General features: G+C 42.7%; 1 protein-coding gene across 2 annotated transcripts in view; it reads left to right on the forward strand.

The window, feature by feature from the left end:
* WDR41 (WD repeat domain 41) overlaps nucleotides 1-16407 on the forward strand; it is a 36247-nt gene that overhangs the window by 17000 nt on the left and 2840 nt on the right. The window contains exons 7-13 of one of the 2 annotated variants that reach the window (XM_065550075.1): nucleotides 1859-1921; nucleotides 2881-2991; nucleotides 5123-5304; nucleotides 11056-11177; nucleotides 12149-12237; nucleotides 14790-14923; nucleotides 15979-16173. In XM_065550075.1, the coding sequence (XP_065406147.1) occupies nucleotides 1859-1921; nucleotides 2881-2991; nucleotides 5123-5304; nucleotides 11056-11177; nucleotides 12149-12237; nucleotides 14790-14923; nucleotides 15979-16041 (764 nt within the window). In that variant the 3' untranslated portion in view covers nucleotides 16042-16173. Of the gene's footprint in view, nucleotides 1-1858; nucleotides 1922-2880; nucleotides 2992-5122; nucleotides 5305-11055; nucleotides 11178-12148; nucleotides 12238-14789; nucleotides 14924-15978; nucleotides 16174-16407 lie in introns of those variants that run through there. The other variant, XM_005288296.4, reaches the window with a different exon arrangement.

Consider the following 16407-nt stretch of genomic DNA (forward strand, 5'->3'; position numbering starts at 1 on the left):
ATTGCCTCAGTGGCCTGATTACAAAGATAGGTGATGTTTCTCATACGAAAACTAAGCCTATCCTAATACTTGAGCTGGTCTGCCTTTGTTTTATCTCACAAAATTCAAAAGCTATGAGTTGGGAATACTGTAGCAGTTAATGCATGGGACTGGAAGCAAGAAACTCTGGACTTCTAGTTCCAGGTCTGACATGGACACCTTCTGTGGCCTCAGACAAATCTGTTATTCTGTGTCTCAGTTTCCCCATGTGAAAGAGATAAATACTAGTTACTTCATAAGGTTGTTTAGAAGATTAGAGTAGAATCTCACTAATCTCCATTTTATCTGGAGAGAGAGCAGATATGCATGTAAAATGTCCTGTATATGTAATCACTGCATTTATATGAATTTACCTATTCTAACTTAATTGCCATAGGAGTACTATCTATCTGTATGTTGCTATTCTACATAAGTGTGTGTAATCCTAGATCTTCAAAATTAGAATAGATAAAACTATACAAATATGCTTTATCTGCCTCTCTCTCTTTCTCTCTCTGTATACACACAGACACTAATTTTACACACACACACACACACACCCCCCCTCTACCCCGGGATATAATGCTGTCCTCGGGAGCCAAAAAAAAAAAATCTTACCGCGTTATAGGTGAAACCGCGTTATATCGAACTTGCTTTGATCTGCCAGAGTGCGCAGCCCCGCCCCCCCGGAGCGCTGCTTTACCGCGTTATATTCAAATTCGTGTTATATCGGATTGCGTTATATCAGGGTAGAGGTGTATGCAAGATATTATATATATGTGTGTGTATATATACACACACACACACACAGTGGAATAGAAATTTGGAGTAAAGGCATACAAATCTAACTAAATATTGACTTACGTTATTTGTGGACTCAGTACTACCTATAAAAATCAGTTGTGCTATATTTTACATACAGTGCATATAATAAAAAGGGAAATGCTATTAAAAATGCACCCAAATCACACAATCATATCTGTAGATGAAGTATAGTATAGAGCTACAAACAATGCCAACAGTTTGTAATTGGGCTAATAAAAAACAGTTATAAACCTATTAAAAAGTGTATATAGTGTTGTCTGGTGGACACAGTCACAAACCACTGCTGTTCTTAGTTTATGGGACAGTTTCCTGAGGAAGGGTTTGATGCTGTGAGGTGCTGAAGGCCCTCAACTCCCATGTTCTAAATTTGTCCAGCACTTTCCACAAGACTGCAAGCACTTAGGTCATTTTACAGTTGTAATGGTGACAAAATCCTTCGTTACAAGAGATTTGTCATATTGTCTGATTTCCCCCCCCCCAAAGGTGCTGTGTAGCTGCAGCTCCCTTTAATTTCAGTGGGACTCAGCATCTTTGGAGATCAGGCAAACAGTGTTTAAAATAATTTGAATGGTGTCGTGTGGCAGAATGCTCCTGGTTTTTGTTTCTAACTTTTTTTTTTTAAGTTAGGAAGTAAAACATATTGGGTTAGACAGCCAGCAGGTGTCAATTGGCATAACTCCATCAAAGCCAATGGAGCCTTGCTAATTTATGCCAGGTGAGAATCTAGCCCATGGTCTTTACTAAAGATGAACATGGTTTGTATAAAAGTACTGTTAAAGTGTTTTGAAATATATATGAATTGATAAATAAATTTTCTATGATTTAACAGTGTATTTGTGGTGCCAGTACATAAGTGATATCAGTTTGCCTCAACTGTGTGTTGAAAATGCGGAACTGACCTTTCTTATATTAAAATCCATAATTTTTAGAGTTATGAAGAAATAGCCCTTCTTTAACTGCATTATATTTGTATTGAGAATAACCTTTTTCCCTTTCTTTACGCATGTTTTTAAAGATATCAGTGCTTTGGTTGAATTGCCTAAAAACTGTGTCGCAGCAGCTGTTGGCAAAGAGTTGAGTGAGTATATTACATTTCAACTTAATCTCCATAATCCTCTATATATTCAAGAGGTTTAGATTTTTTTTATCTGCAGTAGCTTGCAAGAACACATGGATTGAAGCATTTTATCAACACGGTGTAGGAAAATTGGAGCCAGGTGCCACTTTACCCAGCTGCCTCCTTCCTTGTTTTTTCCAATATATATTTACCTGCACGTTTCCCCAGGCTGGTCTGCCTTGCTGACTAGGTTATTTAATTTTGTTTTTTTAACTTCATATTACAACTGATGAAACTGGTGTTTTAAAAATGCTTCTGGTAGAGTGTAACACTCAATGTCTGGTCCCCTTGCAAGTGAAGTAGTAAAATGCAATTGGTGCTGCAGTACTGGACAGCCACTGCACTTTATTAAAAACAACAAACAAACAAAAAGACCCCAACAACTTATTTTGCTTGTTCTCTGCAAAGTTATGGCTCAGCCACTCTAAGCAGCACTTCTGTGGTGGGGTGAGATTCCTTGGCTTACTAGTTGTTTCAAAATTAGGAATCCGGTGGAATTTTACCATTTCTGATAAAAAGTATTTTTATTTGAACTTTTTTATTTGAATTTTATTTTGAGTGTAAGCGGTCAGATCGGGGGTGGGGGGAGAGATTGGGGGAGGAAATGGGGCTGATGTGAATGGACCAAAGAAAAACTGCTGTGTTCACAAAAACAAACTGGAAAATAAATTAAAGGGTGCATATTTTATTTTAAAAGACAAGAATTTTTTCAAATTTTTATTTTTAAAATTTTGTAATAAAGCTGCTTTTGGGTTGGGAAACCCTCACAAAAGAGACTGTCCTAAACTGTATAGTATATACTGCATTGTCTCATCTAAAGCGTACTTAATTCATAGTGGAGTTTCTCATTTAAACAGAGCTGCATTTTACTCTATACAAATGATAATGCTTATTTAGAAAATTTGTCCATCTATCTTAAGTAATTTTTAGGTTGGTAGTTTCCACCGAGGGATCTGAAGGTTGGGATGTCCTTGAAGTAAAACGCCTGGCTGACCATCAAGATAATATCCTCTCATTGGTCAGTGTCAATGGTAAGATTGATGCTTTATTAGTTAGTATTTCTAGTTATTAGTGGAATATTTTCAGCTATGAAGTTTAGTTTGCTTATGGCCAGACACATAACTGGAACAAAACTTTCTAACCACTAGAGGAACTCTCAAATGGAGTTGTGAAGATAGTCAAGTTTAAAAACTATATGTAGTGATACTTATGAAATCCTTACATCAAAGGACTTCACAAACACTAACTCATCCTCACAACATCCCGGTGAAGTAAGTACCATTATCACTATTATATGGATGAGGAAGCTAAGCCAGATTGGCTCCTCCTTAGTCTTGGACAAGTCACAACCTATGTCAGTGACAGGATTTTGTATTTTGTTTTTTGCTATCTTGTTGCTGTATTGGAAGTTTAAAAACACCATTCTGTCATTCCCTTCTGTGACCTCCTACAATTGCTTAACTCAGATGACTATGGTAAGTTGTTATACTAGACATTACAAAGTTTGAAGGAAATGTTACGTTGCTTTTTTAAAAAAAGTTTGCAGCACATCATGGACACTCAAATCTTACCAAAAATAAAATCAAGTTGTGATTTTAGTATTGCTTTAAATTGGCTTAATGTTCAATACTAACGCAAACCCATCTGAACAAACGAACAACTCGGGAGTCTGGGCCAGATTCATCCCTGCACCGGCACAGGGACCAAGATGAGTTAGTAGGCCTCCCCTGTACAGAGGCTGCAGGAGTGGATAGAGACCCTGCTGATGGATAGGGTAGGCGTGATAGTTGCCCTAACTTTGCCCCTGCTGTAGTAGCCCCTATGTTGGCCTTGGTACACCCTCTCCTGCTTCTCCCATGCTCCTTTGGCCCTTCCCCACAACTCTACCTGTGCCCAGGATTCCTGTGGATTTGGCATAGCGACTTCTTGCATAGGGGTTATAGCGCCAGAGGCCATGGTGCAATGTTGTGAAAAACTGGGAAAATGAAAGCTTAGATTCTAGAATAGCAAGATCTATGGGATTTTTGTTCCCACAGTATTCCATTGGTTCTGATCCCAGGAGTTGAACAATACTGGGTTTAAAAAGGCAACCCACTAAGTGCTCTAAGTGCTGCTGCAGGAAGTGCCTCATCTGTATGATGTCATGATAATGGTAGACAACTCAGCCCCACCCACTAAAGCTACAAATGGAGGAAACCAGCTGCCAACCCCTCCATGGACACATTGTTCAACACTGTTATGTCTGGGTTGCTAGTACAGCCTTTTCCCCTCCTGTAATCTCTCTCTGGACACTTACCGGTAAATATTGGGCAATCCTGGCTGCTTTCCCTAACTCTGAGGGCTCTGCAGATCTCTTTAGAATCTACTGACTACACCTCCCATTTCTGGGTTTGAGAAACTGTTAAGCTTTTTATTCAACCAGATTAAACATAATAGCTTTTGTTAACCTCTCTCTTTTACTCCAGGAGGGAAAGCCTAATCTTAAGATCCCAGCAATGCTTCCCTTCCTGATCATAGTCTAGTTCTCTGGCACTCTCTAGTCAGCAGCCAACCAGTGACCCTTCAAACTCAACCTACACAAAGGTCCAAATGAGCATTCTGGGTGGTGCTTCCATCCTAGATTTCTCTGTCCTTGTACCCAACAGTGTATGAATTTTGTGTCACAACATACCCAATTTACAATTGGGCTTAACAATGCCCATCTTACACCACCACCTATCATACATTCTAGGTTATCATAGTCCCTTCTCCACACCAAGAAATAACTTGTATATTCTGTCTGAGAGAGGATGATCCAGTGAATCACCAATAAAGTATAAGTGTCTGTTCATGCAGGGTGAAGACAAAAACCCTTAGCATTTGCACATGCTTCTGCTGGTGGTGCCTTTCTTTGTCATGGTATACATCATAGAAGTTGAAAAGTTTTCATTTCTGATTTGTTTTGCAAAACGTGTATTTAAATTTTATATCAATAAAAGGAAATCAGATTACCACCTCTTTGAAAGGACAGAGGATTTTACCTAACCAAATACATGCTACAAATGCCAATCGCTACCTTAGAAACAGGTTTTATCTAGCAGCTTTTTAGCTGTTGCTTTTGTAGAGCGGTTTCCTAGTTTGAAATTGATTGTTTATAATATGTGGCTTTGTGCTTTTGCCTAGATTTGACTTTTGTGACTGGCTCTCATGTGGGTGAGCTGATAGTCTGGGATGCATTGGATTGGATAAGTCAAGTATGCGAGTGCAACACATGGGACCCCTCTTTTCACACAGTCGTACAAGAAATTAAATTATCACAAAACCAACATGAAGTTTCAATTCAGCATTTAACATCTGATGCGGAGGTAAAAAATTTTAAACAAAATAAACCAAACAAAAATAAAAAATGAAGTTTACTTTATAATAGAAAGCAGACTATTTTAAATTAACATTTTCAGTTTACTCTAGTAAGCAATAAGTGATGTTTGTTTAAAAGTTACTCAGCTATCTTAAAAACTGGGTATTATTATTTATTAATGCAGTCAATAGTATTAATTATCAGAGGGGTAGCCGTGTTAGTCTGAATCTGTAAAAAGCAACAGAGGGTCCTGTGGCACTTTTAAGACTAACAGAAGTATTGGGAGCATAAGCTTTCGTGGGTAAGAACCTCACTTCTTCAGATGTAAGACTTGCATCTGAAGAAGTGAGGTTCTTAACATGAAAGCTTATGCTCCCAATACTTCTGTTAATAGTATTAATGTTTTTCTCATTGGACTAACAAGGTTACAGTGGTTCCAAATGCTATTTCTAAGTAGTTCAGTACAGAGAGTCAATAGACTCAACCTGAGAGCTAGCAGACAGCAACAGTGAACAATTACAATTTAATTTGTTTTCAATTGTCAAAGGCTGATTTAATAAGTGTTTAAAGTTGGTTTTAAAAACCAAACAAGGTAGGTGCCTGTTTCAGTGAAATGAAGTTATTCCAGCTGTTTGGAGCAGCAACTCAAAATTTGCCTCTCAGACAGTTCTAGCTGTAGGCACTTTAAAATTAATAAACTAAATTAAACAAAGAGCATATTTACAGTCTGTTCTTGACTCTGAACATGTCTATACAAGGTAGTAAAAAGTGTTCCTGCCTTTGATCCAAGAGACTTGGCCAATGTAGTTGATTGAAAAGGTCGCAAAGAACTGCAGAGCTGCTTATAACATATCAGTGATAACACAAGGGTGTGCGTTCTTGCCAAGAAACTCAGTTCAGGACATGATTATTACCTTGTATGCAATAAAGCATCCTCAAATTGTTATTGTTAGGGCATGTTTAGTTAAATCAAGTTTTAAGTGAAAGGAGAAAATCCCCCAGACGGGCTTGCAAACTGCTGAAAGGGAAATTGTTTAACAAAAAAAAAAAAAAAAACCCTGTTGGTTCTTCCCCTTACGCTCTTCATCTCCTCCCCTCCCTACTGGTTGACAAGGCTCACCTCAGAATAATGACAATATATTTGAATTTCAAAATTAAATTGGGAGGGAGGGGCTGAGGTAACCAATATAAATCCAAATCTAGCATAGTTATTGTGGAAATGAGGAGAAACTTGCTGGCCTGTAGACAGGAGGAAATGGATTAGAGGAAGGATCAGAGCTAGTCCTCATTGAAGTCAATTGCACAGTTCACATGGCGAGTAAGATTTGGCCTGAAAGAAATAGTCAAAAGGATTTTTAAATACTTTAAACAAAAAGTATTTCCCTGTTATGCAGCCTGATGTTTTGTTTTTAAAATAATTTTCTTTATTTATCTGTGCTTTATTTGGCTTGAGTGAGGAAGCATCTCTATATGGGTAACTGTTTCTGGGTATGGGACCCAGAGGGACTATAGTAGCTTGTGAGAATGTTCTGTCTTATGAGGTACAAGAGTGGGAAAGCTGGAGGGGAAACATAAGAGGATCTCAGTACTCATCAGCTGGAAGAGAGGAAGGTAAAACAGGTACAAAATGGCCACTTTAGGTCTAATTGCTTGGTTCTGCCAAATTTACAAGACCAGCTGGGAATACTGGGAAAAAGTTCCCAAACAGATCTGTCTATTCACAGTACATTTATTGAGAATAATTGTAAAGTGATTCTGCAGAATACTGCCCTATAGCTAATAATGGCTGCCATCCAAGTGGAATACAGTGATTATGCAAACCAGACATCATTACATAATGAGGGGAAACTGTACAGTTATGTTTTAGTAGTTGTACAGCACCCCTACACTCTAAGATAATATAACTGCTGTAACGATAGTGCTTCCAGCCTTTGCAATACATGGAAGCTCTGTGGGGCAAGGACCGTCTTTCATTATAGGAGCCCAGCTCACTGGGGCTCATTTTCCTTAATGAGACTTCTTGATGCTACCACAACATAAATAAAGAATAATAGTGATAAAAAAATTGTTGAAATAAACTGGCCCAAACCCCATAGTTCAGGTAAAATGGTATTAAGGTACCTCAGAACATATTGTTTTCCTGCAAACTCATTCAGATACTTTATTGAGGAAAGAAAAGTTTGTCAAATCATTTGTGATAAAGCCAGCAGTGAAATTGCATAAATAATCTCTTTTGTGCATGACAACTCCAGAGCTGTTGCTAGTGTTTATAGTTTATACAAATTGGTCCTGTGTACAAGTTCTTCTTGCTCTTTGAGATATTAAACTTACTTATTAGAGTTTCTTCTTTCTACATGTACTTTTAAACTAGAATTGGCCTAGGCAGGTGTGATGGGTTGCTCTACTCACCGCTGCTCAGAGGTGAAAGTAAGCCATTATGCCCTAGCCCCTTCGTGACTCAGTCCTCCAGCCAGGTCACTATTGTGGTTTCCCCTTCTGTGGGAGTGGATCAAGGTTCTTGTGCTCTAGCAGTCTCAGGTAGTCTTCTGCTTCACTGCCTCAGTGCCATTCCCACAGCAGCAGGCAGGAGAAGCTGGGAACTACCCTCTACTCCAGGTTCCAGCTCAGGGACCCTCTACACAGTAGCCAAGGTCTGTTCCCTGGATCTTGTTGCCTTTCCCTGAGCCACTTCCAACCCTCCTAGTTTTCCCCCCCTCCTCTGTGTTTGCCAGTCTCTTTACTCCCTCCCCCAGGGAATAATTCTAGGTAACTCATCACTATAAACCCCCCTTCTCCCTGCAGCCCCCTCTGCTTCTAATTTCCTCTCTTGGACAAAAGCTCCACCTGTCCCTCACAGGTGAGCTTCTCTGTAAGTAGCTGCATCCCACCTAAAGCTCTCCTCCCCCCCACCCACGCAGCCTAATTAGATGATTGGATCCACCTGGCCCAATTCAGCTTTTGCAAGGCAAGTGTGGGGAGTGCACCTCATCACACACCCTCCCCTCAAAGCTGCAACCAGGGGTGGGCAGGTTTTCTTCTACTCTAAATCACCTACCTGTGCTTGCTGTAGCTGGGCTCTCAGGTCATCCCTTTCTTGTCTTAGGCTGTAGCTCATGGTCAGAGACTTATCTTCTTCTTCCATAGCATCTCTGAGTTTCTCCTGATAGAACTGCAGGTCCTGTGCAGCCTCCACCCAGGCCTGCTCTGCAGTTAACAGCTTCTCTCTCACCTGGACCACCCCCTCAGAGTTCTCCTTGCTCCCAGACTCTGAGTTCTCACTGTTTTGTGGTTCATCTCAGTGTTAGGCCTCCAGGGAGTACAGTAATTAATGCAGAGGCTCTTTCTTCCCCTCACATTTCTTTACCTGCCTCTTGGGCTTCTCCACTATTCTTATGAGCTCCTTACGGGCCTCTGTCTCTTTTCTCTCTTGCCTCAGTCCCTTGCCCTTTTCTGGGCTCTCTTTCCCCTGTGAGGTCAATGCCTCTTTATATAGCCCTTTCTCCCACACCAAAAGCAGGTCCTCCTCCAACCCAGTCACTTATTGGGTGGTGTTCCCTGGGCCCTCTCCTTAGTCCTTGTCTCCTAGTAAGACTCTTTGCTTCCCTCCAAATAGGGGCACGCCCTCTTCAGGTGCCCCCTGCTCCCACAGCCATAACACTTTGGGGTTGGGCCTCTGGCCTCCTAGTCCTGGAGCACCTTTCCTATTTGTGGCCCTTAAAACTCCTCCTGCTTCTTTCCTGAGGGATTCTGTACAGCTGCTGCTGTTGACAAGCTACCTGCACCATACAGTCTTGTAAATACACTTGGGTTTCACACAGTCTCTGCTGGTTCTCTAATATCTATCCCCACATAACAGGGACCTATCGCCGTTGCTTCTTATCTACCCACTGTGGGAGCAGAAATTCTGCCATGCACCATAGTAGGGGACATCTTCCCGCAGCAAAGAAAGTCTGTATTGTGGGCATTTCATTTTTGCCTTCCTTTAGCGGTTCTCTCTCTGTTATGTACCCTTGCTGCAGGGTTCAATCGCATTATAGTGTCTCTCTGCCCCTCACCTGGGGATCTTGTGAGGCACAGTCCATTCCTGATCCCTTGTGTTGGAGGTGACCATCCTGCCCACATTACCCATCAATTTGTGATGGGTTTCTCTACTCACCGGTGGACTGTGCTGCTTCCTGGTGGTTCTGGGATTAACTCAGGAAGGCCAATGCTCCTTCCAGTGGTTATACCCCATCAGTTTCTCCTCTACAACCCCTCTCTTGCTCCAGGACCCGCAGCGTCCTCTGCATGACTGAGCCCTCTGGCCAGGTCTTTATTGTAGTTTTCCCTTCCAGGAGGAGTGCATCAAGGTTCTTGCTCTCCAGCAGTCTCAGGCAGTCTTCTGCTTCACTGTCTCACAGTGCCACCGGGCCTAACCTATCAGGGCCGGCTCCAGGCACCAGCCTGGCAAGCAGATACTTGGGGTGACACATCCAGGTATTCGGCGGCAATTCGGTGGACGGTCCCTCACTCCCGCTCAGAGCAAAGGACCTCCTGCCGAATTGCCGCTGCAGATCGCGATCGCGGCTTTTTTTTTTTTTTGGCTGCTTGGGGCGGCCAAAACCCTTGAGCCGGCCCTGAACCTATACTCCAGGTTCTGGTTCAGGGACCCTCTACACAGCAGCCAAGGTCCATTCCCTGCAGTAACTCATCTGTGCAGCTTTCCCTGCAGGACCCGTGTGGGCAGCACACCCTATCACAATCGGTTAACACATTTTTGAATAAAAATATTCCATGAAAGAAACAGTTGCTGTGCTTTGTGAATTTTTTATATCACTGTAGCCAACTTGGAATTCAGCATACAGAGGAATTCAAATGTAATTACAAGTACATTTTTATGCTGTACTAATTTTGTTGCGATGATATGTAAGATCTCCTACCCATTAAGCAATCTTCCTCTCTCATCCAGGAAGTGTCAAAGCTAGGGTTACCATACGTCCGGATTTTCCCGGACATGTCCGGCTTTTGGGGGCTCAAATCCCCGTCCGGGGGGAAATCCCCAAAAGCCGGGCATGTCCGGGAAAATCGGGAGGTCAGCCGGGCCCGCGGGGAGCTGGTCAGCCGGGCCGGCGGGGAGCCGGGTCGGCCGGGCCCGCGGGGAGCCGGGCCTGCGGGGAGCCGGGTCGGCCGGGCCCGCGGGGAGCCGGGTCGGCCGGGCCCGCGGGGAGCCGGTCAGCTGGGCTGGCGGGGAGCCGGTCAGCTGGGCCGGCGGGGAGCCGGTCAGCTGGGCCGGCGGGGAGCCGGGCCCGCAGGGCCGGGAGCTGGGGGGTGCGCCGGGCCGCCGGGGGCCGGCAGTGCTGGGCGGGCCGGGGGTGGTCGGCCGGGGCCGGCACCCCAGGGCCCGAGCTGACCCAGGCTGGAAACGCCGGGGGGCCAGCCTGGGCCGCGCCTCCTCCCCCCACACCCCCCTTACCTGCTTCAGGCTTCCCGCGAATCAAATATTCGCGGGAAGCAGGGGAGGGGGCGGGGTTGGGCGGGGCTGGGGGCCGTGGAGTGTCCTCCATTTGGAGGCACAAAATATGGTAACCCTAGTCAAAGCTTTCCCAATCGTTTGATATTTTTTATACTGCAGAAGGCAGTGCATTAATGCAGATTAAAAGAATAGGTTGAGCCCAGTAGCAGTGGCTTTATAATGTCATAGTACCACTGGAAATCTATGACACAAAGTAATAGTTTTATGTCTGTATCTGTATGATGTTCTATTGAATTTTCTTTCCAGTGTGTGTTTGCTGCTGTTGGGAAGGGCATATATGTCTATAACCTTCAAATGAAGCGTGTGATTGCCTGCCAGAGAACTGCTCATGACTCCATTGTATTGCACATTGCAAAACTTCCAAACAGGTACAAGTCATGGTAAATTTTGTAATGCAGTAAAGAAATGCAAGGCTCAGAAAGGTGGCTAGGGACAACCAGCAAAGCTACATTTAACTTCCCAAGGCAGCATATGGTACCTGATCTTTGGCTTGATCTGCCATAAGAAATAACATTGTTTTTTGTTTTGAAAATACACCATTATAATTTGCTGTGGAATAATAGAATTCAGCATGCTTAGTACACAGCTTCCTTTTGCTTTTTTAAATTCAAATCTAGCAAAATAATTAGTCTACATTATGGAAATATCTTTTCACATTTGCTTTTAATAAAGCAAAACAAAGCCACATGCCAAACTCATTTAAACATTTCTGTTGCTCAAAACCAGCCTAATTAATTTAATGAACAAATATTGAACAGAAAATAATCACTCCCAGTCTTTGTCATTTAGTGCCAAGTGTCTAGCAGGAGCTTAATATTTACAGATGAGTTACAAATCCATCAAAATAGAGCTAAGACAAGACAGCTGGTTGCTGTGGATATCTCTATCTAATAGCTATGTTGCCGTTCTCCACTATTGTTTTATGGAGCTGTCTATCAGAAGGTAAAATAAGGCCCTGATCCTGCAAACACTTGCACTGTGCTTAACTTTAAGCAGTGAGTAGACTCACTCCATTGGATTACTTGCATGGTTAAAGTTGTTAAGACTACACACATGCATTAGTCTTTGCAGATCAAAGCTTGCATTTGTTTTTATAAAGCAGTACGTTTTTAAAAGCATTAGATGGGATTGCAAATTTGTATCGTTTTATACTAATTTTCCTGAGTTCACTATAATTTGTCCTTTTGCAAGAGATCTCTCAGCATCATGTTAAATAATAATTCTTAAGAGTTACTGGTAATACAATTGGGTAGAATCTTGGGGGACTTATTGTACCTGCAGTGCTAATATGTATCCATGCTGGTTCTGTTTCAATATAATTCCTCATTTGGTTGGACAGGCAGTTGATATCCTGTTCAGAAGATGGCAGTGTTCGCATTTGGGAGCTACGTGAAAAGCAGCAGCTTCCAGCTGAGCCTGTTCCAACAGGTTTGTCTATAGCTCCAGAGAGAATTGGTTATATAAAATGGTGTTCAACAAACAAATACCCACCCACTTGTGGATCCCAAAATTGACCATACAAAACTAGAAGCTCCTGAACATAGCATAAAAAAATGAAACAATGACATGCTGGCAGCTTTCACAGAAAATGTTGTTTTTCCTTTATTCGCTCTCCCCCGGAATTTATAAGCAAAGATCTCAAGACTTTCAGTCAGCTGGTATGCATAGCCTCACCTACAAAGTTCCTGCATTGAGCTCGGCCAGGTAGCCCCCTGTACGATTGAAGTCACTGGGGTTCCATCTGGTTGCAGAGATCCACCACACAGACTCCCCTACTAGTATTTGTTCTTCCTTAGGGTCTTTGCTGAAACTGAGTGAGTATATTTAAGCCTGTTTCTCTGTTCATAGAATATTCACCAGCAGATCACAGCTTCCTCAGAGAGTCATTCTAACTTATTTTTAATTTTTGAAGACTTTTTTTTGTTTACTCTGTGTATTGATTAGAAACAGTTCACTATGAATATTCTATACTCAGTATTCAAAATCTGAGCTGTTGCTCAGTTGTGATGCAATACATGAGGTATTATAGGATGTAAGATTGTTTATATTCTCATATAGGAGGTACATAATTTTTATAATCAGGAGCAGGTGAAGATGCCACATGCTACATGGGGCTACATGGTGGGGGGGGTAGATGGAGTTGTTCTATTCCAGGGATCAGCAACCTTTGGCACGTGGTCTGCCAGGGAAAGTCCCTGGTGGGCCGGGCCGGTTTGTTTACCTGCCGCATCCACAGTTTTGGCCGATCGTAGCTCCCACTGGCTGTGGGTCGCTGTCCCAGGCCAATGGGGGCTGAAGGAAGGGCGGACAGCACATCCTTTGGCCCGCGCTGCTTCTTGCAGCCCCCATTGGCCTGGAGCGGCGAACCGAGGCCAGTGGGAACTGCGATCAGCCAAACCTGCTGACGTGGCAGGTAAACAAACTGGCCCGGCCCGCCAGGGGCTTTCCCTGACAGGCCGTGCGCCAAAGGTTGCTGATCCCTGCTCTATTCTTTTCTCTGAGTGATCCCAGAGAGTAACTGTTCATTTTTCGTGTCGTCTCTCTCATACAGGATTCCAGTTTGTCACCCGTCTTGTTCAGTGTGTTTGTTGGGCTGATCGAAGGGTTAGTGAGAAAGTATAGGTTGGGTCATCTTCAGTCAGGGCTGGCCCTAGACCATATTGCTCCCCACACGAGGAGAGTCTTTGGCACACTCCCCCCACAATTACACAATAAAACAAGGTTCACAATGTCACACCTGGGCTCTCACTTCACTTTGTTCTTATATTTCAATGACGGACTGGTGATGCCCTGCCCTTTATTTTCCCATGAGGGCATGCATGGCTGACAACATTCTAGGAGATTCAAGGAAAATGTAGTTCTCAGAAAGTCTGGAAGGTTCCACACAATTCTACAAAGGTCCAGAACATTTTAGGAAGTTGGTGAAAAATGAATCCACATACGGAATATCTGAAACATTTGACTTCAAACATTCTATTTTCCCTTTTGTCGCTAACAACAAAACCCGCACCCCGAGCCCGGCGTCCCCCACACCTGGCACCCCAGCGGTCACCTGGGTTGCCTTCCCCTAAATCCAGCCCTGTCTTCGGTCTATAGATAGATGACACCCAATCTTTTCAATTCTGTCAATACAGTTACACAATTTACCCAGTGTCTTTTGGAGACTGGGGCATAAATGAGTACTAGCCTACAGAGAATCAGCTTGGATAAGAGAGAGTGCATATAGGATGTGGGGAAAACAGCAGCAGCAAGGCTAGAGATTATGTCCATGTTGTGAGTTATGGAGTTACCTGCCCCTTCTTGCTTAAGTTCATAACCTAGGGAAGTTGAATTTGCAGCTGCTTCTGGATATCTGGGAGCAGCAGCAGCTGGTGAGAGCAGTCCTGGAGGAGCAGTTGACAAGAGCTTTTTGGTCCTCAAGTCCCTCTGGGTGATAGTTTTCAGTAGGAAGGAGAATATATAGGTGGATAGTGCAGGAACAGAAACTTGAGCGTGTTAGCTATTGACAAACATGGATGTGTTTGTGCACATCACTGAGGAGAGAGATCAGTGCCTCATTCCTCCCTTTCCGTTCCATTTAAGGACAACCAATCAATTTAGGCAGGACAGAGTAGCGGTAAGCCTCATAGCACTGCACTATACACCTTTGTCTCATGGGTTCCTTTGGGCAGCTTCTTTCTGTGCTAAACCCTCTTCACTGTCTCATCCCAGTTACATTCCAAGCGGGTAATTTAACTTGTCTGCCATGACAGGCCTACTAAGGGGGACAGCATCTAAAGTTTCTGTTACCTACTGATTTAAGAAGTGTGTGGTCTTAATGCAGGTGCAGAAATGTTTTATTACACATCATCTGTTGTCTTTTTTGAGTTAAGTGACTATCCCATAGTCCTCTAAGTAAGTATAGTGTTTAATTAGTCAAATATTAATACAAGCCTTTGCCAAAATGGAAAGAAGGATTTTCTCCTTTATATGTGTCCCAGGGTTTCTCAACATGTGGGGCTTTGGAAGGGCCAACAAACAAGCAAGCCAAACTGCTAAAAAAGTGCAAGAAAGCACTACATCATATTCCTTGGAGCTTATTGGTGATTTGATTGGGCATTCATCAGCCGTGCAGGTATGTGGAATTTAGTAAGAGAAACAAAACGTGAATCTTATTTAATGCTGTAATTTTGGTAATGTTTCTTCTTAAACATCTGTAATTTCTGACTAGATGGCTCGGGAGACTGGGAATCTGATTGTCACGCTGCAACTCTGCATGAGGCCTGCGCTTTGGCCTTGTGTGGTTCACAGCAAGTTTCTCAAAAAAGAGAAACCCCAAGAACATCACTAAGATGTCTGGGGCAAAATAATGTCTAGATTTATTGTGCAATGTGAGGGAAGTCAAATCCACTGGTGCAAAATCTAGATAAGAATTAAAACAATTACAGCTCCAAGAGGAGAGCTGTAGAAATAGAAGCCATAGAAAATATCACCTTCTGCATTATCAGGTTTCTCAGGTAACCTTTACTTGAGTCCTCAGAAGATCTCAGAAACTGGCGTTGGGAACCTGGATATGCAGGTTCCAGGCTCCAACTCCAACCCAGGGGGCTATAATACATAAAACCGGTTAAGCAGCCTTCTGTGCTGCAAGATTTATGAAAATCCTTTCTTCATTCATCAACCATAAACATTTACAGAAATGTTTCTTTTGGCTATTGATTGAAAGCAATGTTAAATGTCCCTCATGTGTACAGTGTGATGTTTTATATCTGCCTTTTTAAATCAGGTATCACTCCATGCTATCTGCCCAGTAAAATATTAGTGATTTATTTTAATTTTAAATACCTGCACCTTCTTGTGTCTTCATGGTTCTGCAGTCTGATGACCACCAACAAGGGTATCTATTTCTTGTTACAGAATTTCAGCATAAGAAAGAAACGTTATGTATCTGGGGAAGAAAGAGTTGGTTGGGGAGGTAGAAAACCTAGTTAAAGGGCCTCTTCCATCTCACATCTATCACCAACAAGGATTTAATATAAAACAATTAAAATATATAATTGTCAGCACTAGGGGTGGGGAATTTCCTGCTAGTTGATGGGATGGACCTTTCTATAACCAGAAGAGAGAGTCTGGCAATGGGTGACAGGGGATGGATCACTTGATGATTACCTGTTCTGTTCATTCCCTCAGGGGCACCTGGCATTGACCACTGTTGAAAGACGGGATACTGGGCTAGATGGACCTTTGGTCTGACCCAGTATGGCTGTTCTTATGTTCCCTGCTATCTTTACAAACAGGAAAGAAGGTAGAGAATAAGGAAGGGGCAGTCATTGTGTAGAAGACCGTTCTTTTTTGAGTCACTATTACACCATAGTTGAGAAGGTCTAGTGTAACCACACTTAATGGCAATTAATATATTATTAGCCCTTTAATTCTGGAAGTGAGGTTTTTCCTGGCATAACATGCAAATCCAGGAGCTGCTGTCCCACTTGCATCTTTGTAACAAAACAAAGCCAAGGATAAAATGTACCCTATGCTCTAAACAGTGTTTTCCCATGATTGTATTTGATTTTCATGCAAAAATTCACATTTGCTTAAAAACTCCAGCCACATCCAATT

The sequence above is a fragment of the Chrysemys picta genome, chromosome 6 (genome assembly GCF_011386835.1).
Source record: "Chrysemys picta bellii isolate R12L10 chromosome 6, ASM1138683v2, whole genome shotgun sequence".
NCBI lineage: Eukaryota > Metazoa > Chordata > Testudines > Emydidae > Chrysemys > Chrysemys picta.